Source organism: Hyperoodon ampullatus (assembly GCF_949752795.1).
Source record: "Hyperoodon ampullatus genome assembly, chromosome: 1".
In the NCBI taxonomy this organism is placed as follows: Eukaryota; Metazoa; Chordata; class Mammalia; order Artiodactyla; family Ziphiidae; genus Hyperoodon; species Hyperoodon ampullatus.
Genome location: NC_136914.1, coordinates 88708104 through 88734778, shown reverse-complemented (window position 1 = coordinate 88734778; position 26675 = coordinate 88708104). Strand labels below are relative to the sequence as shown.

General features: G+C 36.5%; 1 protein-coding gene across 2 annotated transcripts in view; it reads left to right on the top strand.

Annotated features, from left to right (window-relative positions):
* The window catches only part of GABRA2 (gamma-aminobutyric acid type A receptor subunit alpha2), a gene marked incomplete at both ends in the record, with an annotated part of 119091 nt that overhangs the window by 36293 nt on the left and 56123 nt on the right, over positions 1 to 26675 (top strand). For both annotated transcript variants that reach the window (XM_079698274.1, XM_079698273.1), the window contains one exon: positions 12522 to 12589. In XM_079698274.1, the coding sequence (XP_079554400.1) occupies positions 12522 to 12589 (68 nt within the window). The remainder of the gene's footprint in view (positions 1 to 12521; positions 12590 to 26675) is intronic.

Sequence of the window (26675 nt, the reverse complement as noted above, 5' to 3'; positions counted from 1 at the left end):
AATCAAAGGTCCAGAAGAGAGTTCAAGCATTAGAGAAACTTAGGAGTAATTCCCAGGAAGAATTGAGGATCAGGATATGATGAAATGAAATAAAAGAACACATTAAAATTCACACATGTTCCCTCTGTTTTTCTTTCCTTTTTCTATAGAAATTATGAACTAGTATCTTTGAAAATTTTTCTAAATTAGGATTAGACTCTGGAATAACAAAGCTCTTGACAATTACTTTCTGCTTCCCAATCTAGGAAGCTTAAATACTTTCCTACACATAACAGAATTTAGGATTATGCAGAACTGTGTAGTGAAAAAAGAGTTTACTTGAAACATGTCATGGTGGTTAATATTCCAAGTGTTAGTTGGACGTGAGTTTCTATCCGGGCTCTGTCACTTATCTGCTTTGTAACCTTGGACAAGTAACACATTTTTTCCAAATGTCAGCTTCTGCATTTGGAGTAATACCTTGCTCACAGTGTTTTATGAGAGAAGGTAAGATAATATATGCAAAACACATAGCAAAGTCCTGGCATGTAGTATACACGTGGTAAAAACTGTTTTTATTCATTCTTTCATAAATGTATTATTTTTTAATAAGCATTCAATGAATGCCAAATATGTGTCAACAATAGTTCTAATCCGTTGGAATATTATAAGTGTACAAAACAGATTCTTGCCCCTAAGTTTACATCTTTGTGAACAGAGCAGAAATAAATACACATAGTGAAGTACATTATGTAGTATGACAGTAAGTGATGAATGCTATGGAGAAAATCAAAATAAATAAATAAAAGTAGGACAGGGAAGTGAGTATTGGGAAAACTGAAGGCAAGATGAGATGTTGACATTTCTATGAGGATTTAAAGAGGAGTCACATATAAGGATGGCCGGGAAAATAGCATTCTAGGATGGGGAGGGATGCAGTCAGTTCAACGACTTTAAGGTGGGAGTATGTCTAGAACAAGCAGGCTGAGTTGATAGAGAGAGATGAAGTTAGATATATAATAGAGAGGATGGCTTACATCACTTAAGGCTTTGTTGGCCATTATAAGAGCTTTGGTTTTACTCTGAGTGAAATGGGGAGTTTTTTCAGAATTCCAAGTGGTGGTATGGCATGATTCCATTTTCTCATGTTTTATAAGACCCACTCTCAGTGATATATAATGAAAATAGACTGTATCAGGGCAGAGGTGGAAGCTGGGAGACCATTGTTATCCAGGTGAGAGATGGTGGTGGCTTAGACCAAGGTGGTAACAGTAAAGATCTTGACAGGTAGCAGGATTTTGGATATATTATAGAACCAAGTTTTCCAGATGGATTGGTTGTGGGTGTGAAAGAGAAAAGACAAAGATAATTACAAGGTTTTAGCCTAAGCATCAGCAAGCATTGTAATAAATGTAATGAGTATTATTACTTTACAATTTGTGGCTTTTTGTTTTATGCACTTAAAAAAGAACAGTGAACTCCCTTATACTTCTTTGTAACCTCCACAGCACTGTGAAAATGATATGCGCCCAGCTGGTGCTGAATAAGTGATTGTTAAACCTTTGAGGGCTATGGGGACAACTCTACTGGTCAAAGAAAATAGTAAGGCATGAAAAGATAATATGACCTTTCAGAGAAAAACTTCTTTTACTTTACAGCTTGATCTAGGTCTGGCTCTGCCTATGCATTCCCCATTAAATTGTCTGATCCAGGCACTCTGCTCCAGCCATTCTCCAAAATCAATATGGATGCCCACAGCCTTCTTGATTGCAGAAAATTGTCTCCCTTGTTAGGGAGCCTTAGTAGTGATCTGGCTTCATTGTTCTCTGGCCACACAGAGACAAGTACTGTGCAGTCAATGGAAATGGACAATGGATGAAATTACCTGACTAAATAAGTCTAAAAAATCTGTCTAGAATTTTTCTTACATGGGCAAAAGGCAGTCTCAGTTCTTCTCTTTCTATGGTGATATATTCTTAGGAACTAAAGAGAACTGCCACAATATTTTCTGAAAATGATGTATTTCATTTCTGTATTAGATTTATATTCTTGTGAACATTTACAGATGGGATTCATAAAAACTTTCACACTGAGAAAAGAAGCAAACATTATTATTTCTGGGAAGATCAAAGGAAAAATCAATTATGTAGCTTGCTTACTATTTCGGTGAGTCACAAATAAAAGCAAACTACTGAGACCCAACAGTTCAGACAAATAATGTCAGTTCCTTACAAAGAGGAGAGCTGGGGGTGAGACGTATTGGGCACAAGTGAAATGCCTTGATTTAGCTATAACTGCCCCTCTGACTATAAACTGTATGTGTTTTTCTTGCATGAGGTATAAAGGCTCATTTATCAACGTTTCTCTGCCCTTATAGCAAAAGGCTGAGAGTTCCACGTTCTGAGCTCAGTGAAGGCAAACATGGGGTGAATCTCTTTGATCTATTAGCTGGGATTGTACAACAGCTGCCTTTTAAAACTGCCTGGAGAGCTGAAACTGCAGTTTCAAAGACTACCAGGAATGGCAGGAACAAGTAAGGGTGGACAAAGTGGGAATCATTTTGTGGTAAAGCCCCAAATGTATCAACCTACAAGTTTGTATAATGAATACTGTTATAGGACGTGGTGCTGGAAACTGAATTTAGGACAGTGGGGAAAAATCAAATGCTCATAACAGTGTATTAGAGCAGAGAAGGAAAAAGAATAAAATTTAAATGCAAATCAAAAAAGGAATGAAGCAACGTGATTATTTGCATTGAAATATTTTATGGAAGATATATGATCAGAGCAGAGAAATTAAAAGTATACTATAGATTATTAAAGAGTAAATTTAACACCATTGTAAAGCAATTATGCTCTAATAAAGGTGTTAAAAAAAGAGTAAATTTAATTTTTTATTTCAAATACAGTCTGTGATCACTATCCTTGAAAGGACAGTTTTTCATGCATGAGTGTTGAATGTTATTACATATATATATATATATTTTTTTTTTCAAATATTCTGACTAAAAATTTTGACTGTAAAAAAATTTCTCGGGCTTCCCTGGTGGCGCAGTGGTTAAGAATCTGCCTGCTAATGCAGGGGACACGGGTTAGAGCCCTGGTCTGGGAAAATCCCACATGCTGCGGAGCAACTAGGCCCATGAGCCACAACTACTGAGCTTGTGCGTCTGGAGCCTGTGTTCCGCAACAAGAGAGTCTGCGATAGTGAGAGGCCCGCGCACTGTGATGAAAAGTGGCCCCCGCTTGCCATAACTAGAGAAAGCCCTCGCACAGAAATGAAGATCAAACACAGCCATAAATAAATAAATAAACAAATAAATAAATAAATAAGCCAAGCATTTGAAGCCCTTTAAAATTTTTTTTCTCATATCTCTACTTCTTATATAGTAGTAAATGTCTAAAATAAAATATTTTAATGTTCTGAACAATATATAGACATAATTAGGATTCAGGGACGGATCTAGAACAAAGTAAAATAATGTTATGAATCACAAAGGAGACTGAGTTTGGGAACTTGCATTAAACTGAGTATTTTCTGACCAGATCTAGGTAAAGCATCCAAAACAACTTTAAAAGACCACCAAAGAATTCTACTATCACTGTAATTTCACAGTTATCTTTTTTTTTCAACCTTTCATTTATCTCCTGCATCTAGTGAATCTTTTCTGTTAAGTTCCTTCTGCTGTGTTTCTGTCCTCACTCTGAGGTCCAAACGCTATGCTGTAATCTACTTTCTTAAGATTTCTCCCTAATTAGAACTCTAGTTCTCCTAAAATTGCATCAAAGGGACCTATCATAAGAATTAATAATCATTACAGTTAATGGCTAGCTAGCTCTTTCTCCCTTCCTCCCTTCTTCCCTCCCTCTCTCTCTTTCTTTCTCTCTCTTTTTTTCTTTCTTTCCTTCTTTCTTTCAACTATGAGACCATGTAATCAAATGAGTTGAAATGATAAAAGGGAAAGGTTCTGAGAGCAAACTAAAACAACTTTTAAAATTTTTAAAAATTTAAAAAGAAGCATGCATTATAAATAAAAGGATGGCTTGAGAAGCCTTCTCCGACACCCCAGTTTTGGTTCAGAGTCACTCCTCTTCTTACCATCAACCACATCCTACCTCCTGACATCACCGCTTGGCATGATTGATTATTTTTACCATTTACACATGCTTTGTAGACAGTCATCTATTTACTTGTTTCTTTCCCCTGAAAGACCATGATGGCTACATACTATGTTCTTTATTTGTTTTTTATATAAGTGTATTATGTAGTATAACAATCAGTCCCTCAATTATCATTTTTTGAAGGAAGAAAAACAAGAGGAAAGAAAGAAAATTTATTTATCCATTTATCAGTATCTTTCTACATGTAGCCCTCTTCAGAAGTTCCAGATTTAAGATAGAGTGATATAAGGCTTTTGATTTAAATATGGGACAGTTCAACACCAAAATTTATATATTGGTATGTGTATACACATACACACAAATATATACATATAAATCACATATTATTACATATATGTATACACACAACAATATATAATACATATATAAACAAACCATAAACACATATACATATATATATATATTTAGGTGTATATAATACATACTAATATGTAACATATACGTATTACATCACGTATATGATGGAATGAAAAGTTGAAATGACATCATGTTTTATAAAACCAGCACCAACTATTTAACTGGACTGTAGGTTTCTTTATTATTATTTCTACATTATTTTATCTCCTCAAATATATAACTTGAGACTGGTGCATGGCAAGTGTGTAATAATATATATATATATATGATGTGATTATACTGGCACTAAAGATACCAAATAATCTTAAACTAAATGAAAAATTCTTCTAATGGTTGTGTTTTTGAATGACATTTTATTATTGAAATAGTTATTAGCATGGGATTTTTAAGTCACAAAAAATGTTTCAGTACAGCTCTCTAAGTAGCTGTTGAATTTGGATGAGATAAAATGAATATAATTATTCACAGTTCACAGGGTGATCATGAAATTATATAAAAAAATTTAACCCAGTCCATGCATATAGTAAATGCTTAATAGGTAATAAGTTCCTTTTATTATCACACAATGGGAATTCAACAGATAAGACAGGGATTTAAGGGTTGCTACATAAAGTTTCTAAAAGTTCCTAATTACATGTTAGGTGTAAAGTAATCGTAACATTTTCCAATATACACACTGTCAGGAAACAGCATCCAGTGATGGGTGATAAAGTTAATTACTTTAGGAGATTTATTTTTTCCTTTTATACTAATTTGTGCCAAATTTATTTTTAAGAAGAAATTGATACTATCATCAAATTAGAATATCAGTTAGCTCCATTTTATAAGTAGAGAATTTCTTTTTGAAGCTGATCCAAGAGATTCAGGGAAAGATAGCAAAGGTTTGTAATATTGCCAACAAGGCTCTTCATGCATTTACCTTTAGGATGTTGTAGATGAAAAATGTTGGATTGTTGAATATGAGAACTGAACTCTATTAGAACTAAAGGCAAATGATCTTATGTTTTTAGCATCTGAATCTAAAACCGTGCCTTAAATTTTTCCCTATATGTTTAATGTAATTCAGCACTTTATCATCATAATACTTTTGCTACATGTAATTTATTTCAGGTTATCCATAGGTGTAAAGATAATACTTTATCTCATATTTGAGTGTGACAGGATTGGTAGGGCCTTATCCTTGACCATAATCTTCTGTGATTATCATTCTGTCATAATCTATGTTGCTCCATATTACGCACATAGAACAAAGTTCTGGGCACTGTTGAGTGGTGAGTAGAGCGGGGAAACGCACAACCATTTAACAACTCCTCATGCATTAGAAGTTACAATATGATTTGATTATTTCATTTGAAGAAGTAAACATTTCTGGAACCAACACAAAGACTAATTAAATACTCAGGGATGGCAAGGACAACTTCAAAGAGGAAGTGTTATTTGAACTTATTTTTTAAGAACAAGGATTAAATGAGAGGGCATTTTATGTAGAGGAAAGAGAAAGCACCACCCCCCTGCCTGAAAAAGAATGAAGGAGAATAACATGGAGTTGAGTATGGCTAAGGTATACAGTGTGGGACAGCGCTGGATCAGGATGGAAAGGAGACAAAGATCATGAAGGGTTTGATGTGCTATGCTGTGATCTTCGAACTTGATCTTTAGGCAAGGGAGAGTCATTGAGAAAAATTTGATCAGAGAAGAGACATCACATGATTTATTATTAGCAGTGTCATGGAGGGTATGTAGGAGGAGTTGGTGAGACTAGAAGCAGGAAAACTAAAAGAGGCCAGTCCAGAGGTCATTGCCAGTGAGGATTGAGAGAGAAGGGAAAGTCAAGAATGATGTAGGAAATATAATCAACAGAACCCAGTCAACAATTAAAATGCTGGATATGAGTAAGAAGTTCAGCCTGAGACTAGAAGTTTGACAACTGACAAAATGATGGTGACTTTTACCAAGACTAGAAACAGAGGAGGCAGAAATTTGAATATTGAAGCCATGGCCTGTATCAGCTTTTGAAATTTAGTGTTTTCAATGTCTATACTTCTATTACATTTAAATGCTTTCCTTCTACAAAATAGAAAAGAAAGAACTGAAAAATTATTTTGCAAAGTAAACAAAAATATCGCTGTCCACAGCAGTATTTTGTGAGGATGATGAAAAGGTCATAAAAGAAAAAGTCAATTAGCAAGCTTTAACTTATGCATCTTTTTTATAAGAAAGAAAATTAATATAGTGGAATTTTTTCAATCCTTTGTATTAGTAATATATATATACACACACACATATATATGTGAATTGTAGTTCTTAGTGCATTAAGAATGCTCAATTTATGTTGATTTATAAAATAATTCATTATCTTAAAAAGGTAAAAGCTTATCCTTATATATATTGGACATGAGAATCATCTTTTATTAATATGTATTTGGGGAGCAAAATGTAAATTTATATCAGCATAGTTTTTATTTTTAAATTCTCATAACTTAGTTGTTAAGCTGGTTTCTATCAGTACTTAGACAACAGCATAGGATTTCAGGTTGGTGATTAATAAGCTCCAAGTTTCTAACTAACCCAGGGATACTAGATATGTAATAGCCTGTGCTCAGACTAAACTTTGAACTCTTAGAGTTCTACGGTATCCCGTGTGCTCTGGATGCCATCTTTAACAACTTGAAATGGGATGGGGTCACTAGAATCTCCTCAAAAGAGAATCTAACCTGTGATAGTAAAAGTGAGATCTTTGAGAACATCTTCATTCTTTCCCCTGTCAGAGTCCCACACTGAGCATGTAGCAAAGCCTTGATGAAACGTTACCTTGAGGAACATAAATTGCTTCTGGCACCACTAACAGCTTCCCTTTGAAAACATTCTCTCCCTTGTCTGTCAGGCAGGGATGTCTCTGGACAATACTTAGTAAACTCTTAGTAGCTATTTGTTAATTGAACCAAACGGTCCCACTAAATCCATGGGAATCAATGTGCATTCAGTCTCCTCTTCGCTTTCCTAGTTGATTTCCTTTACTAGTGCTTTGGGGAGAGAGGTGTGTCTTCAGCTTCCTCACCAGAGCAAGCTGAATCATTCGGTACTGAAGAAAGACATTTCAAAGAAAGAGAAGGTACTACAAATTTTCTACCTGGTGATGGTTCTAAGGGCCAGAACAGTCCCAAACCTTATTGGGGGATAGATAAACCCTCCAGTGATTTCAAAGTCAGAGTCATTTGTAACCCATAATCAGTGACTGTCATGATGGGGTATGTTTAGTTTATCCTTTGAGGACTTTGTGTCCTGTCCATAAACATACAGCCACCTTGATTCTTGTTTTGGATCCCCAAATGTGCTATACTTTTTAAATCAATGCATTTTCATTAGTAGGAAAAAAATCAAAGTAAATAAACAAAACTACAAGAACAAAGAGAATATACAAAGATTCAAAAATTTAAAAGCACCAGGAGTCTTACACTGAGAGGAAATTTCATGTTTTCAATATATGTTTATATTTCATGTTTCTAAATCATTGCAAAGAATCAAAGACCAAAGCTTAGAACTATCATGAAAAATGATTGTAAGAAAACACAATTCATATTGGTTTTATTATTGGTCTTAACTCTTCCTGATTTTATGCGCCCTGTATTTATCAAACACGTGTTAAGTGTCTACTGGGAGGAAGATATTGGATAAGGGGCAGCAATTCTTTTGTGGTGGAATGGTGACAAATTATATCATCAGATTCCAAGTTTTCAACTTTTAATAGGGAACATTAAGTGCCATATACACAAAAGTCGGTGAACTATTTGCTGACTTTACTGAACTTGACTGATGACAAATGGCACATGTAGGTGTTAACAGAAATCATCCCAGGAAGCAAAATGTCTTTGTTGCTGCTGAGAGAGTAAAGCAAAACAGCAATGGCTAACTTGTCTTAAAATATGTGCATGAGGGCTTCCCTGGTGGCGCAGTGGTAGAGAGTCTGCCTGCCGATGCAGGGGACACGGGTTCGTGTCCCGGTCCGGGAAGATCCCACATGCCGCGGAGCGGTTGGGCCCATGAGCCATGGCCGCTGAGCCTGCACGTCCAGAGCCTGTGCTCCACAACGGGAGAGTCCACAACAGTGAGAGGCCCACGTACCGCAAAAAAAAAATTTGCATGACATCCTATTTATGACACATGGTAAGCAAAATTATTAACACCCACATCATCTTGAAGGGATGTCATTTACAGTTTGATTTTACTCTCCATCTTATGAGTGTGTGCCTTTATTAGTACTAGTGTTACATCTAAATTACAGGGGTGAAGACAATATAGCTTATTGCTTGGATGGTTAGCTGCAATTAATTAATATCTTTTAATACAATTAATATCTTTCCTGACTCCTTAATTATTATCTTTTTTTTTCTTCTTAGAGTATGTGAATGATATTTGTAGTTGGCTTTGGCTTCTCACAGAAGCAGACTCTAAGATACACAATCATCTGGGAAGGGCTATCAGTGGGCACTAGCTGAGGGAGGTCAAAGTGATACAGGGAAGGGAGGACAGCCAGCCAAAGCAGGGTACCATGATGAGCAGGTTACCGCTGGGGACAGTTGTAGTTTCCTCCCACTGAAGTCATCTGGGAAAGGGTGTAGAGTATGACTTAGGGTTGTCTCCACTGAGAGGGAGAGAAAGCTGAGTTATAGTTCCTCCAACTCTCATCCATTGTTGGTTGATGGCTGTTCCCAGAATCACAAACTTTTCTGCAATTACACCCTGCCCTGCACAGCCAGGAAAAGCCCTCAGGCAGAGAATCACAGGAACTTGCAGCAGAACATCCCAGTATGTAGAGCAGCGGTCCCCAACCTTTTCGCACCAGGGACTAGTATCATGGAAGACAGTTTTTCCATGGACTGGTGAGGGCTTGGTTCAGGAGGTAATGCGAGCAATGGGGAGTGATGGGGAGCGGCAGATGGAGCTTCGCTCGCTCACCCGCCGTTCAACTCCTGCTGTGTGGCCCAGTTCCTAACAGGCTGCAGACCGGTACCGGTCCACGGCCTGGGGGTTGGGGACCATTGATGTAGAGGAATCATGATTGTCAAGGGGCTATGGGCAAAGAACTGGCAGCAGATGCTACAGTGGTCTTCTATGGATGTATACTATTGTAAATGTTATTAATATAATTATACTATCAAATTTTGACTTGGAATCATCATCTATTATAATAAAAATAATGCACAGATATTTTGCACGTAACTCAGAATTTCTCTCCTCTCCAGGAACTTTCCTGCCACTAGACCCAAAAACCTACTTCCATTTATTTCAACATTCTGTCTTCTCACCCCGACATAATTAAGGATATTCCCTCCTCCTTCTTCCCTCCACGTATATAATGTCAATCTCTTTTAATGAATGCACTCCCTGCTTACTCAGGAATATTCCTCTTTCACTGATCTTGTCTGCTGAATATTCAGGGGCTCCCTTAGTCTCTTCCATCTGCATTGCCAGATCCTTTACTATCTTCCACCTTAAACAAGCAAACAAAAACTGTTTCTTTTCCCCCACCTTCCCTTGTTGCTGGAGTCCTCTTTCCCTTCACAGTTGAACTTCTCAAAGGTTGTTTAAAATCACTCTAGGCTCTTCCTCTTCTCTCACTTCCCTCACTTCAAGCTGGCCTCTGCACACATTATTTTACTAATGGCTCCCAGGTCTCTAAATTCAGTAAATATTCCAGACTTCAGATTACTGGATCTCTCAGCAGCAGTGACTGTACGCAACTAACTTTTTCACAGGAGTGTAAGCTGCCTTTGTAACACTATAATCTCTAGTTTTAGGGACACTTTATTTTCCTCTACTTTTTCTGAACATGCATAGCAGGAAAATATTCCTTGAAATGCATACATTCTTTCATTGTGTTTATGAAGCCCATAAACTTTGAAATTATTTTCTTTAAGGTAGCTTCCCATATCTCTGTTCTGTCTTGAGGTGTTGTTCTTACTGTTTAGAGCTTTGAGGGTAATTTTATTTTTCTCTCTTTAGATTCTTAGTTGGCACCTCATTGCAGCCACTAGGATGATCATGTTCTCCTTTACTCTTTACTTGCCATTTGGTGTGTAAGTGGATATTCTTCATGTCCTTAGCATGAATATATTCATGTATTTTTATCAACTCTCTTTTCTAACTTTACAACCCCAGATTAAGGAGAATAAATTCCATTTGCCTATATTTGGATGAAGGCTACCATAACATCTTAATTTCTCTCTCTTGGAATATTTTAAACCAATATCTATAGTGACTAACGTTTTATTCAATTGTTTATTGAATAAATGTGAGAGCACGATTGATTTTGTATGAGTAAGAGGAAAAGAACATATATAATTCAGATCCAGGACCAACTACATAATTTGTGAGGCCCAGTCCAGGATGGAAATGCATGGCCCTTTATGCAAAACATAATGAAGAATTTCAAGGAAGCAAAAACAGAACATTAGACAAGGCATGGGGCTTTTCTGAGCACAGGGACCTATGTGACTGCACAAATTGTATAGCTATGAAGGAGACCCTGTGCAGGTGTTTGGGGGCAGGTGTCAGCTGAGAATTAACTTTAGAAATGAGTTTCAAATGAGTATTATAACAAAATTTCACAAATACCATTTTTTGGAATAAAATAGTATACAAAATAACAAAGTTGAAGGCATATATTTATTTGGAACACCATAAGTGTGCTTTTGGCACAGAGTATTGTGGTGAACAGAAATATGTAGTTGATAAGAAAACACTTTTAGTTTTAAATTTATTCTTGACTGTGGTACAGTGCTTTGTTTACCCTGAGGGCTCAGGAGCCAGAGTGCTTGGTTCCTAGAACCTGGCTCTATCCACTCAATGGAGTGTGGGTCATGGGGCACATTTCCTTAACTTTCCGTACATCAGTGTACACATATATTGGGATGATAACAGAGAATCTATCTCATAGATTTCTCATGTAGATTATTACATTTCAAGTCCTTTTAAGAGTAAGCATTCAGTCTACTCTGTTATTTCAAAATCCTTTTAGTTTTTATTTTTGCTTTAGTGGATACAATATTCCAGAATCAGTTTACTGTCTCTTTCATGGTTGTGAATTAATGTTCAGTATAATATTAAAATATTTCATGATATTGTTTGTGTAGAATTACACATTTGACACTTAGCAGTTAAGGCATTAAGTTTATGATGGTAGAAATTAATGATGTACTTTTTTCTTATAAGAACACTGAAAGGGTTTTAGTTTTAAATTTTTCCTTTGAGTTTTCCCCCAATTGCCATTTGGCTTATTTTAAATCAAAGATCTAAATCACCTGGTTAATAAAGCAATCCAGTTAATTGTGCTACACTTTATAAGTTACATAACTTTCAAATCTAATTCAATTTAATCTTTGCGGTATAGGCATTCTTAGACACATGTAAAGGCAAGCTTGTTTGGAAGTAATCCTTGTGATTAATGAATGTTATTTGCTTTTATTTTTATGTTACTGAATGATAAAGCTTTTTATAAAATATGAATTATTTTTATTTATAATGATTAACAATGTGTTTGTGCTTTATTGAGAAGATACACTAATTTACAATCTACAAACTAAATCTCTACCATCATGAAATACCATTTGAAATATTTGGTTTAATGGTCAATTACAGGACTGTATCAAACAGTAACCATACTAACTGTACTTTATTTTCCGTACTGGTGGTACATTTAAGATAGTTTCTGAGAAACTATTCATTCTGAGCAGTGTGCTGAAAACAAAATGCTCTAGTCAGGTATAGTTTCCAAATTAGAATGTCATAATCCTTCTAAGCATTTAACATTTAGGATTGTAAGACCCTATGAAGTAATTAAGCAATACAACTATTTTTGTTGGTTGTGAACATTGAAAAGAAAGCAAAAACGAAATATTCCCAAATATCACAGAACTTTCTAACCATGCCATGTACTTGACCCCTTCTCTGTCCTGTGGTTCTCATTATATAATATCTATATTCAATCTCTTTTTCTTACACCAGACAGTATTACTGAAGTCTTCACTAACATCTATGTGACCAGTTTTGGCCCCGTCTCAGATACAGATATGGTGAGTTTTTCATTAAACAGTATTTTTACTGCATATAATGGGAAGTTTGGGGGGTAACGTAGAATAAACACGTATTTTTAGTGTTATAGATTCTGGATCTGTCTCATGCCTATTTAGTCTGCCCAAATACATGGAGAGTTAAGGCTGTTAATCTGCTTATATCTGTGTGCACCATTCTAACTTGAGTGTTCAGATTAACCCTTTATATTTTATATTATTTTCAAAATTTTCTACCCAGCTGCAGTGTGGCAAACAATTGTTTAAATAAAAGTAATGATATTACTGAGAACCCGGTACATGGGCCTCTCCCATTGCGGAGCACAGGCTCCGGATGCACAGGCTCAGCAGCCATGGCTCAGTGGCCCAGCCGCTCCGTGGCATGTGGGATCTTCCCGGACCGGGGCACGAACTCATGTCCCCTGCACCGGCAGGCGGACTCTCAACCACGGCACCACCAGGGAAGTCCGAACCATTTTTTACGATTAAGGCCCCTGCTTGACTTCCATACGTCTGGGGCAGTTTCATACATAACTGCTTCTCACAGGTTGTGGTTATGGTCGGTGTTACGAATGGAAACCTTCTATTAACATTGAGTAAGGTGGATTTCTTGTCATCCTAGCTACATAAATACAAGACATACAGTCATACATATAAATTAATCTAAAGGAAACTAGAATCTTAACATTCTTGAATTCTATGGAACTGGTCTTTATTTTTCTTTAAAATGAGATCAGTAGAAGAGGGAAATTAGTCTGTTGGGTTAGAAATCAGTGCACTAGATTCATCATCGATAAACCCTTGGTTAAGCATAAGAATTTTAGTAATCCGTCTTCCACTTCTACTGCTATCTACAGTGCTCTATTATAAAAGTTTTTTTGTAGAAATTATTTTTCATCCACCTTCCTTATGGTCAGGGAATGAGAATTAGAGGAGATGCCCTTGTCCCTGCTTTGCCTGGCCATTCTCCATCATGTCATCTCTTCCCAATTTCTTCCCTTTATCTGATACCCCAAGGGGAAGGATAAGTGTGCAGGTTTTCCACATCGATAAACACACAAAAACTAAAGGTTTTCCTTTTTTTCAGATGCTCATTAACAATATTAGCCAATTTTTTTTTATTGAAGTATAGTTGATTTACAATATTGTGTTAGTTTCAGGTGTACAGCATAGTGATTCAGTTATTTTGTTTTCACATTATTTTCCATTATAGGTTATTACAAGATATTGAATACAATTCCCTGTGCTATACAGTAAATCTTTATAGCTTATCTATTTTATGTATAGTAGTTTGTATCTGTTAATCCTATATTCCTAATTTACCCCTCCTCCCCTGCCCCCCCACATTTGGTGACCTTAAGTTTGTTTTCTATGTCTGTGAGTCTATATCTGTTTTGAATATAGATTCATTTGTATTATTTTTTAGATTCCATATGTAAGTAATATAATACATTATTTGTTTTTCTCTGTCTCTGTTACTTCACTAAGTATAAAATTCTCTAGGTCCATCCATGTTGCTGTAAATGGCAATATTTAATTCTTTTTTATGGCTGAGTAATATTCCATTGTACTTATATACCACATCTTCTTAAGCCAATTTCCTACTGACAGGCACTTGGGTTGTTTCCATGTCTTGGCTATTCCAAATAATGCTCCTATGAACACTGGAGTGCATGTGTCTTTTAAAATTAGAGTTTTTGTTTTTTTCCAGTTATAAACCCAGGAGTGGGATGGCTGTATCATGTGGCAACTCTATTTTTAGTTTTTTGAAGAACGGCCATGTTGTTTTCATTAGTGGCTGTACCAGTTTACATTCCCATAATTATCCATTTTATTGGGACCTCCCTAACTTTCCTGTAGGGAGCAGATATGCTGGTTTTTATCACTAAAAAATCAGTTTTTCTTCCACCCAGAGCCATTTCTCTGACCTCATAGTTCTTTTTTACATTAACCTGGATGGCTGAAGATGTAAAGTGGAAGAGGGGTCATGACCCCCAATTTTGGGAAGGTGGTTGATACCAAACACTACTGATCTTTGAAGTTCTTTCAAACTAGAATGTGAAGATTTAAGTGCTTTTTTCCCCCCAACTTCAGGCATTAGCTACAATTCTGCAACCACAGGAAAAAATCACACTTTTCAACATAACTCTCCTCCTCCCTTGTAGTATCCTATATCATGATCTGAAATATTAATCCTCCTCTTTCCATAGGTTAATTTCAGTGTACACAAACTTGAAAAGATCACAGAAACATATTTTTAGTAAGAGTGTGTATCCCAAACATTATTGGTTGGCACTAAAGATAATATTTCTGTGAAGCTTGTCTTAATAAATGCTCCCTATCTTAGAGACAGTGAGAATGAGCACCTAACCTCTATGTGGAGTCAAGTGCAGAGTCAGAATTTTGTCAAGCACTACATTGAAAAATTAGCAGAATATTATATAAATTATGATTCTTATATGGTTAGCTATTGTGTTTTATCACCAGCCAAAACAGAACGGCAAATGATATAAGAGCCCAAAATATCAGTTTTCAATGTTTTAGATTTTGTGTAGTGAATATTAATACTAACAGTTACCATGCTAAAGTTTTTTTGTTTGTTCATTTTGCAGAGTGAATTCTTTTACCTGAAAAAATCAAAAGTAAACATATCTTCATATATGCTTTTTCTAGACATGCAATTGTTTGTTATTTGAGGGATTTAGACAAACAGTTATATTTTTGGCAAAATATATGAAGAGACTTTTTTCCACTGGTGATAATGGATTAAACTAATACTCCTCTTCTTTGTTCTGACCATTCTTTGGGATCACTGAAAAATTTAGAAAGCTGGTAGCTTCAACTCAAAATGGATTAAAGACTTGAATGTAACACTTGAAACCATAAAACTCATAGAAGAAAATATAGGGACTAAGCTCTTTGACATTGGCCTTGGCGATGATGTTTTAAAATTTGACACCAAAAGCAAAAATAAACCAGTAGGACTGACTATATCAAACTGAAAGCTTCTGCACAGCAAAAAACCATCAATAAAATGAAAAGGCAATCTACAGAATGGGAAAAAATATTTACAAATTATGTATCTGATAAGGGGGTAGCATGCAAAATATATAAAGAACTGGTACAAGTCAATAGTAAAAAAACAAAAACAAAAACCACAATCCAATTTAAACAAGGAATAAAAACTGAATAGCCATTTCTTGAAAGAAAACATACAAATGACCAAGAGGTACATGAAAATATACTCAACATCAATAATCATCACAGAAAAGTAAATCAAAATCACAATGAGATCTCTCCTCACACCTGTTAGAATGGCTATCAACAAAAAGATAAGATATTTTGTATGATATCACTTATCCACTTATATGTGAAATCTAGAAAATAAAATAAACTAGTGAATATAACAAAAAAGAAACAGACTCAGAGATAGAGCGAACAAACTAGTGGTTACTGGTGGGGAGAGGGAAGGGAGAAGGGGCAAGATAGGGGTACAAGATTAAGAAGTACGTACTACTATGTGTAAAATAAATAAACTACAATGATATATTGTAGAGCACATCACAGGGATTATAGCCAATATTTTATAATAACTATAAATGGAGTATACCTTTAAAACTGTGAATCAGTATGTTGTATACCTGAAACATATAATATTGTACATCAACTACACCTCAATAAAAATAGTTTTAAAAAAAGGCAAGAGATAGATGTTGTCAATGATGTGGAGAAAAGGGGACCTTTGTGCAGTTAGCAGCCTTGTAAATTGGTGTAATCATATAGAAAACAGTATGGAAGTTTCTCAAAAAATTAAAAATAGAGCTATCATATTATTCAGTAATCCACTTCTGGTATAGATATTCAAAATGAAAATAGGATCCCCAAGAGAAATCTGCACTACTGGTTTTTTGTTATTGTTGTTGTTTGTTTGTTTGTTTGCTTTGGCTGTGCTGCATAGCTTGTGGGATCTTTAGTTCCCCGACAAAAGAGGTTGAACCTGGACCCCCGAAGTGAAAGCACCGAGTCCTAACCACTGGACCGCCAGGGAATTTCCTGCACTCCTTTTTTTTTTTTTTTTTTTGCCGTACGCGGGCCTCTCACTGCTGTGGCCTCTCCCGTTGCGGAGCACAGGCTCAGCGGCCATGGCTCACGGGCCCAGCCGCTCCGCGGCATGTGGGATCTTCCCGGACTGGGGCACGAACCCGTGTCCCCTGCATCGGCAGGCGGACTCTCAACCACTGTGTCACCAGGGGAGCCCTGAACTCGTTTTTTTTTATTCACCATTTTCCACAAGGCCAAGATATGGAAATATGCTGTGATGTATATATCACATGAGAAAGAGTGAAATCCCGGCATTTTTGACAACGTGGATGGACCTCAAGGGTATTATGTTAAGTGAATAAACCAGACAAATATTGCATTGCATCACTGACATGTGGAATAAAAATGTCATAAAGAGAGATGTTAGATAAGTGGTTGCCAGCTGCTGAAGGGTGGGGAAAATAGGGAAAGTTCGGTGAAAGGGTATAAACTTTCAGCTACAAGATGAATAAGGTCTGAGGATCTAATGTAAGGCATGGTGACTATAGTTGATAACACTGTATTGTATAATTGAAATTCACTAAGAGAGTAGAACTTAAATGTTCTTGCCAAAAACAAACAAATAATAAATAAATAGATATGAGGCGATAGATATGTTAATTAACTAGACAGAGGGAATTCTTTCACTATGTATATCAAATCACCACTATGATTGCTTCAAATACCTTAAAATTTTTTTCGTCAATTATACTTCGATAAAGCTGATTTTTTTTTTTTAAAAAAAAGGGAAAATAAAAAGAAACTGTGATCGTTTAGTTAGTGTTTCCATGTAGGAATTTCTTCCAGGCATTTGATGGGAAATTTATATATTTTTACAAATCCTAAATTCTGGGAAAAATCAAATAAGAAAATGGGAAAAAGCATTATAATTCTCTTGCAAGAACTAAAGCTTAGCATAAGGAATCCACGGATGTCAAGTTGCAGCCCAGAGCAGGGAATGCTGATGTGTGAAGCTGAACACTCAAGGTTAAGGACAACAAGTCCCAGAACTGGGACAGGACCGTGTCTGAGTGAAGCAGTCACGATCAGGCAATAACGCGTCTAGCAATTGTGTGTCCTGTCTGCTGCTGTAATTTTGAAATAAATTTGAAATAAATATTAATAAGCTATATGCAAAAATAAATATATAAAAATAAAAAGGTGGGAGCTCATGTTAGGCATATAGTCATTGGCAATAGAGCAAATTTAAACTCATCTGTGAACTGAATTCAGAATGTTGGTGTCTTCAGTGACTTTAGCCCAAGAATTTAAAGAAATTTTAACAGGCTCAAGATAGGCTTTCTTATTTTGGGGGACACTACCTCACATTATATTAAATATGTAAATGCACTCATATTCCAAACCATATAGGTTGAATTAAGTTGAGTAGAATTGTGTTTGGCAACATTTAAATATTAAAAAATCACTTATTTTTATTTCTTTAGTTTTCTTTATGTATTTTGGATTATGTGTGTGTATGTATGTGAGCACATGCACTTGTATATTGAGAAATTCCCTAAAATGAAATACATATTTAACATCTCTTAGGCTCTTGAGATGCTTGAAGGCCCTAGACGTTTTTTCCTAATACACATTTTCTTTGAATCACCTAGCCTAACATAATCCTATAGAATTCTCTTTGGTCATGTCAAATTTTCTACTTTATTTCCATCTTTATGCACCTTGTTTACTCAGTCTTACCAATAGTTGGGTTAGGGGGAGTCTAATTAGTTGCAAGACCACTAACTGGGTTACTTACTCTATCATCAGAGTCCAGTTAGAGGAAAGGATCCATAACGGTAATTAGAACAGGGAATATCTCATAAAATGAATTATAGATTAGTACAAGATGGTTAAATAAAAATGTAAAAGAAGACTCTAAGCAATATAGATTTAGCAGATGCAGAGGGCAGCATCTGCTTCTGGGGTGAAGCATCATGAACAAGGAAGGAACTCAGGACTTGTAAAGGAGTCCTTCCCCTAAGGCCAAGACTTAGAGCTCACTGGAGAGGACTTTATGGTTAGAGGAGTATGCACCTCCTGCTGGTGAAGAAACATATGAGGGTACATGCTGAAGCTGGTCAGAGGAATATCCTGCCTGCTGGCTGACAACTCACAGCTCAGCAGTCCTTTGAAACTGTGTCAGAGAATGACAGTGCACCTGAACCAGGAAGAGAACCAGAAAGAAAAGCCCTCTTCCCTTGCTATGACATGACAGTATCCCTCCAGCACCTTCTAATGGCAAAGCCTAATATTGTGTGAGCTGGTGAAGGAGCACTGTTTACAAAGCCCTTCTCCTGTGTCACAAAGAAGGGGAAAGGAGGGTGGACTTGGAGCTGAGAGTCAATTCACTAATAATAGGTGTACATAATAATGTGTGATATGAGGAGGATTTTGAGGGCGAGTCAAGAGGTAGTTTGACCATGCAACAGCTGCTGTTTGATATGTGTCCAAATCTAGAGAAGAAAATGAAAGCTGAGTAATTTATATACACATGTAACACAGACACACACAAACACACACACTTACTCATATTATAAATATATTAGGGAAAACAGAGCTCAATTTAAAAACGTGTACATTTTGTGAAGAGAAATGACTTGGACCTCACGGTGCTCACATGGACTGATTTCCAATCTTGATATTACTTTTGTTGGAAAGCAAAACAAATAATGAGGAAAAGTTTGAATATGTGTTAGTATGGATGGCCAGGTCAAGAAATGAAACTTATATGTGCGATTCTAAAGAGAAAGAAATTTAGTATGATGCAGAGGTACAAGATACCCACATTATTATTACCCACACATAAAAGTGGATATGAAGATAACTAATTCATGTCTTACAGAAGAAATTTGTTAATGGGAAAACAGTAAAGAATAAATTTAATTTCACTTTTGGTAGCTTAGCTAATACTCTTATTTCTATGCAGTGTGCATACTCAGTAGCAAGACTTAAACTCCTAAGTCCTCCTGTGCAGGTCAGTGATGTAGATTTGTTATGACATTAGCCTGAGAGGAAAAAGCAGCCTAGCAAAAAGAATTAAGAAGCAAAAGAGCAAACACACACACACACACACTGCTGTCTCAGAATCATTAACTAGGGTAACTGTCCAAAGAAAGTTGCAGATCTAAATTATAATTAAAGATTCTAATTACAGCACTTGCAATTAAGTACAGTTTTTTTTTATTTCAACATTTAAAAAAATTCATGAGTAAGAAGGTAAACTTGGGGATGTGCTAGCAGCTAATTGACAAAGTTGGTAGTAGCTGACTGCACATTTAAGCAATTTATAGCTCTTCTGTGTGTATTTTTTACTTTTTTATTTGGTCTGTATGGGGGGTCTTTTCCCATTCTAGTAAGCACTTTCACTGTGTGAGCATATTCTTCAGATATAAGTGGTATAGCCACCAACTATTGCACTGAAACCTAGACTAAGAACCTCAGCCCAAATGGTTATCTCTTGCACTGCTAAGTGTTAGGGTTAGATCTTGAATGATGAACACTTTGAAGTCATCTCAAGATTTCTGATCTAGAGTTTACATTAGGCTATTAAGAAACAGGCAGCCAGGTAAGTGGTGACCTTGGTTTATCGATCATATCAATCCCCTTAGTTAATACTTGTCTGTCTTATGAAAACACAGAGTGCATTAACTCTTAGAACCCCCAGAAGCTATTGGGATATTATGTAGTTCAGTAGTTAACATCATAGAGAGCTTTAGAGAATTATTAGATCTTGATATTTGGCCGAAAATTAACACTGGGTTTAAGCTGTCAACACTTATCAGAAGTAGCCATCTGTTAATGTTTCCTCACTTTAAAGTCAGAATGTAGAAGTTGATTACTGGACAGTTATTGATATTTTGGAAGGAAAGGAATTAGACTTAGCTAATATTCAGCCAATATTCTTCAGCACCCTCCTAGAATTTTTAAAAATGTTCCTCAAAATGAGAATCATAGACACTTGTGTTGGGATCAGTTGGAGTATTTATTTAAAAAGTGATTTTCTAGGTTCCTTCTACGATCTGTGGAATCATAATTGCTTGTTGTGGGGCATGACAGTCTGCCTTTTAACAGGGTTGAGGTATTTGACTGTATGCTGAGGGCAGCCAAAAGCCATCATAGGATTGGTGGACGACTGGGGTAATACAGAAGGAATGTGAAGAGTCAGATTTTCTGCAATCCAATAATTTATATTAGAGGACAAGGAAAGGAAAAAATTGTTTGAAAGCTGATATACGCCAGCCAAGAAATGATTGTAGACTGGGTCAGGGTAGAGGGACTACTACCCTGAAAGAAAGAACTGAAAAGATTTAAGAGACGTGATAGAAATGATAAGCCATTGTGATCTGTTGGAAGTAGAGGTTGAAGGAGATGTATAAGATGAAGGCTTGGGGGCGTTGGGTGGATGGTGGTATCATTCACTGGGATATGGAACACAGGAAGAAAATTTTTGTTTGCTTTTGTTTTGGTGTCTAGAGGATGAGTATTTATGTTTTGGATGTATTGAGTTGGGGTCTTTGTGAGAGATTTAATTGGAAATGTCTAGGTAGCAGGAATAGACCTGGAGCTCAAGAGAACTTAGAGTGCAGATGGCTTGGGAGCCATCTGATGGTAGTTGAAGGCATACATGAACTTGTGCAAGGAAAGAGATTAGGATGAGCTGGTAATCATACCCTGACAGAACCTCTAGACTAGAGGAGGATAAAAAAGATTGCAGAGGAATCTGAGAAGGAGCAACCATGGATGTCTGTCCAAATGAAGGTGGATTCCCTTCTCTGACTAGACTGTGCTCTGATCCTTAAGAACAAACGTCAGAGACCACTGCCTTTCCCTCCTTATCAGATGCAACAGTGTTCAGTAGTCAGGTGTCTGTATAATTTATGGCCCTCCGTCCAGGTAGGATTCTGTATCCTGAAGGAAGTATGATTCATTTAGTAATGGGATGAACCCATAGGTTTTGCCCACAGTGAAATCTCACCTAGGGAGTGGGGTAATAGTTCCAGAAAAGAGTGCAAATAAAGGTAGTTTAACTAGTTTGACTCAATTCATTACCTTTCTGCAGGAGGGTGGCTTGTAGGAATTACATATATCTAGTCATAGCTCACTTGGCTGCCTTAGGGGAGGGCATTCCTTACCACTCCCCCATTCTTTTGTAAAAACTAAATAACAAACAGCTAGGATTTCTGAACATGAAGTGATTTTTAAAATAAAAACTGCAAAAAAAATAATAAAATAATAAAAATTGCAGAAGTTGCAAGTTCTTTCCCCAGGTTACAAGGGTGGGACCTGTCTTTTGGGGAAAACTATGCAGAACTTGTATTCCTTGAGGAGGAATAATAGAAACCAACCACCGGTGTTACTCCCATACATTCTCCAGGAGATACTATTATGTGTAGATTATTGTCAGACACAGGAGGTCTCAGGTCCCATGATGAGCATTTTCCCGAGAGTTAACTACAACACCAGGAGACAGTGGTTTTAGTGCCAACGCAGGAGAGCATTACAAAAGTAGGGAGAAACAACGGTGTCATATATTATGGTAAAGCCAAGAAAAGGATTTAAATGTGTCATTAGATTAAGAACAAGGAGATATTTGTTGATCGTGGTAAAAGCAACCAGATTGCAGTGGGCTGAGGCGTGTGGGAGGTGAGGAAATGGAGAAAGAGTGGAGGCAACATTTTTAAGCAGCGTGGTCGGGGAGAGAAGGCAAGGCGGGGGGCAGTAGCTGCAAGGCATTATAACTACCAGACAGGCTTTTATTTTTAAAGATTGCGTTGAACTTCTCACTGTTCTTGGAACCTGCCATTATCTTTAACAACTCTCTGGCCTTGCAGATGTTTTTCCCTGTTCTTGTTATGCCTACCCTCCTCCTTGGCCAACTGGAGAACTTTCATTTATTCAAAGCCAAGCTCCATTTCATCCTCCCTGATGTTTTTCTAGGCTACTCCAAGTAGAGTCCATCCTTCTTGTCCCTGTGCTCCACCACATGGTTTTCACACGTTTTTATGACTTTGCACACTAGATTATAAAAATCTGAACGTGTTTTTCTTCTTTACTGCCGTCTGAGCTACTAGAAGGCATGCGTTGTGCTTGTTCTTTTCAACCAGATTTGCTAAGTACATACTCTGTCTGTCACAGTGTTGGGAGCTGAAATACTTAAGTATAACCCAGTGCTGTCCTCATGTTGTTCACAGTGAGGTGGGGGAACAGCTAAGAAAAAAAAATCAACTTTAAACAGTGTGGTCATGTTTTTATTGAAGTATTTATGGATTAATATGGTGGCAGAGGAGATGTGGGTAGAGAATATCTATATCTGAGAAGGTTTCTAGGAAAAGAAGATAGTGGAGGACAAACAAGGTCTGGCTGGCTATGTAATGGGAAAAGTGTTTTAGCACAAAGTGAAAGAGCTTGTTGAATTTAGTAAAATGTAAAAGTTCAGTGTGAATATAGCCTAGAATACTCTTAGAGATTTTGGGGGAGATGAAGCTAGAAAATAACTTAGAATGAGATCATGAAGGGCGTTATAGCCAAATGCCCCAAAACACCATAAAAGCATCTCCAAATAAAACTTAAAACATAGTAGATTTCTGTTACCATAGATCTTATTATAGCCTGACTTTTTTATATGTGTCAATATATTTTAAAAAATAAATATATAAAAGAAAAGCCTACTGTGATTAGTTTAATATAGTTACACAGACACATAAACATACACACTTCACACTTGTGAATTTAAGGATTAAGGTATTGCATGCAGGGGACTGAGATAAGATATCTGAGAGTTTTTCTACCGTCTGCCTCTGCTGATGTCTTTCTCCTTGTGCACCATTTGAGCTGTTATGGTCCAGAATCCTTGTTACTATATTTAATTTCCAGTGGCTCCTCTCATTCATTTATTCATGGACTAATTATTGCTTTTTCCCCACATTCTGGGCAGCTAGATACTGCTGATACATTGAAGAAGGTGGTCTTTGTACTTATTCTCAATGTGGAGTAAAAGTTGCCAAACGTAGGGGTTGACAGGGAAGAGAGACTGCAAGGGAGATCAATGAGTTTGGGTAACAAGGTGAAGCATGACACATCAGAGGCCCTGCAGTATCACTATTGCTATAGGCAACATATATGGAGAATTGCTAAGCATGAGACTAGAGAGGTAAGGGAGGGAAGGGTCATTGCAGGCTCTGGAGGCTGTGAGAAAGCATTTGGGCTTCATCCCAAGGGCTTTAGAAATTCAACTGATCAAACTCAGCAGCACTTCACTCTTTGGATCTTCTTTTGCCATATCATGACAATATCTGGGGTGCATCTTGTAGCTTTCTGTTCACTTTCAAACATCAAAGAGCCCAGTCCAGTCCAATTTTAACTTCAATCTCATATGCCATTTAGAGCTTCTCTCCTTTTCTTAGCCGTGGTCACAGGTAAGGGGTGCACAGTGGGTGAGAGGCCATGATCTACTCTTCCTCTCCTCTTTCTGGGTCTTCCAGAGTTGAAGCAAGAAAAAGGGAGATTATAAAAAGGGGGGGAAATTCTTTTTACTTAGCTTATTCTGTTGGTGGTTCTCTCTTGGCAATCAATGACATTTGAATGGCCGGTAGAGAAATACAGGACCTCTCATGGGGCACACTTGTGATTTCTTCTCAATGATCTCTTTATTATCCAAAACACCAAAAGCACAGCTCGCTTATTCTTTCATGGACCTCTTGTGGCATCCTACTTAGCTCCTGCCCCTGGCACTTTACTTTGTGCCCTTTTGTTTCTGGGTGTCCCTCTCTTTCCAGGCCACCTTCTTCTTGAATATGAGGAATGGGGGGAGAATGACACTTTGAAGGTGATTCAAACCAGGCTACCTTCTTTGATATCCAAATTGTTTCTAAGAACTTTACATGTATTATACCACTTCATCCTTAAAGGACGTAAGTTGTATAATTATCACCATTTTACAGATACGTCAGCGGAAATAAAGAGAGATTAAGTGACCTGCTAAAGGTCCAGTACCTTATTCTATCTGACTTAAGATTGCATGCACTTAACATCTATTTCACATTACTCAACTTATTATTATTGCTGTTATCCTTCAATCTTGTGTTTGAGTCAGTTTTAAATGTGGAAAGAAGACTTTGACAGAGATTCCAAAACTTCAGTCTCAGCCTGCAACTTTCCATAATACATGACTAGTGTCTATATTTTAGTCTATAAAGAAGGAAATTTCCCTCTAATGTCCCACCTCGAAGGATTGTTTTTACATATGGTACAATGAAAGAACATGATGTTGGGAAACATAAGGTTTGAGTGCAAATTTTGGTTTTCTCTTTTTTTTTAATGAATATGTGAAATGGGAATAGTTCTCTATATTTAATAAGGTTATTATGAATTTTAAATAAATTGTATCAAAGTGAATTGCAATTTACATATTCTATTAATCATTTTAAGTATTTTGATTAGATATATTTTAATAATTTACTGTTAGAATCTGAACCTTTAGTATCAGTTTCTAATTTGTTTGTAAACCTGCCAGGCATCTAGTTCCAAAGAGAAAGCCCAGGCATCTTGCCTGCACAATAGTCCGAACATGCAGTAGCTGTGGTGGTCTGCAGTCTGTTTGTGTGAGCGTCTTTGCATAATAAGATTTTATGAACTGCACTAATTGGGTTTACTGCTGATCTGTTCTTAAGCTTTTCACTTTTTGCAATTTTTGCAATGCTAATACTGGGCTAAATTCCTGGTTCACACCCCATTGAGTACCAACTGAAAGTGTTAGATCTTACCCATTCTTGTATAGTCTCAGGGTGTTATTTCTTCAGTTGCTACATACATGCTTCATAAACCACATTTTTCTTCATTATTGAAGAAACACACTGATAGGAACTTACTCAGAGGAGACTAACCTTTAATAGCAAAAGGGAATAATGAAATAAATTCTGGTACTTTAAAATACACTCAGTAGGGAATTCCCTGGCAGTCCAGTGGTGAGGACTCTGTGCTTTCACTGCTGAGGGCTCGGGATCAATCCCTGGTCGGGGAACTAAAATCCCACAGGCCGCATGGCACGGCCAAAATTAAATTAAATTAAATTAAAAATTAAAACAAATACACTCAGTAAATCAAAGTAAATGAGAAATCACTCCAAGAGCAGTCGTGCAACTTGATTATGTTTTAGTGAGTAGATATAATTCTTCAGAAATTGGCTACAAGCACTGATTTATAATTAATGTAACCAGGCACTAAAAAATATGCTGTCTTCACTAAATTAATATGTCCTTGAAATCATGTTTATTCAATAAACTGTGCAATAGAGAGTGATTTCCTTGTTAGCAATACATTTTATGGAAATAACACTTAGTGGTAGTAAAGACATTAGGCTGGAAATAACATCCTTGTCTGGGTTCTGCCCCTTACAAGCTTGGAAACAGGGCAGTCACTAAATTTATCTATAATCCCATCTATAAAAAGGAGAAGTTGGATTAAATTTCCCATAAAGAGTTTTTCAAATCTTGAAGTGTATGGATTCTTCAACTTTTCAGTCTCAGTTAACAGCCTCATGTGTCCTATACACAGGTCAGAGGATAGCTGCATGTTGATAGGTCCTTATGAGTTTTTTTTTTGTTTCTTTCTTTCTAAATGTGCTCCTTAGTTGTTTATGTATTCTCTGAGCAATTTTGTAGTTGATCTTGGTATTATTTATTTCTTTTAGAACCTCGGTTCAAGGGACTAGGTCTTATTTGTATGAAGAAGTTGCATTGTTTTGTACTTTCTGGCAATTTTCTTGTAACACACAAATCAAGTAATTACTAACTTAGTATATACTCAAACTTGAGTTTTATTTTAAGAAACTTTTCAAAAATATTATTTTCAAGTACTGAGAATGTGTGTTATATATGCATTTAAAAGAATCACATGCAAATAATCTGTCTGGAAATCCTGTAGTAACTTAGTGGATATGATATGAATATTATTTTATTGAAATGTCTCCTTTCCCTGCTATTTTAATATTGAAAGCAAAACCACAAAA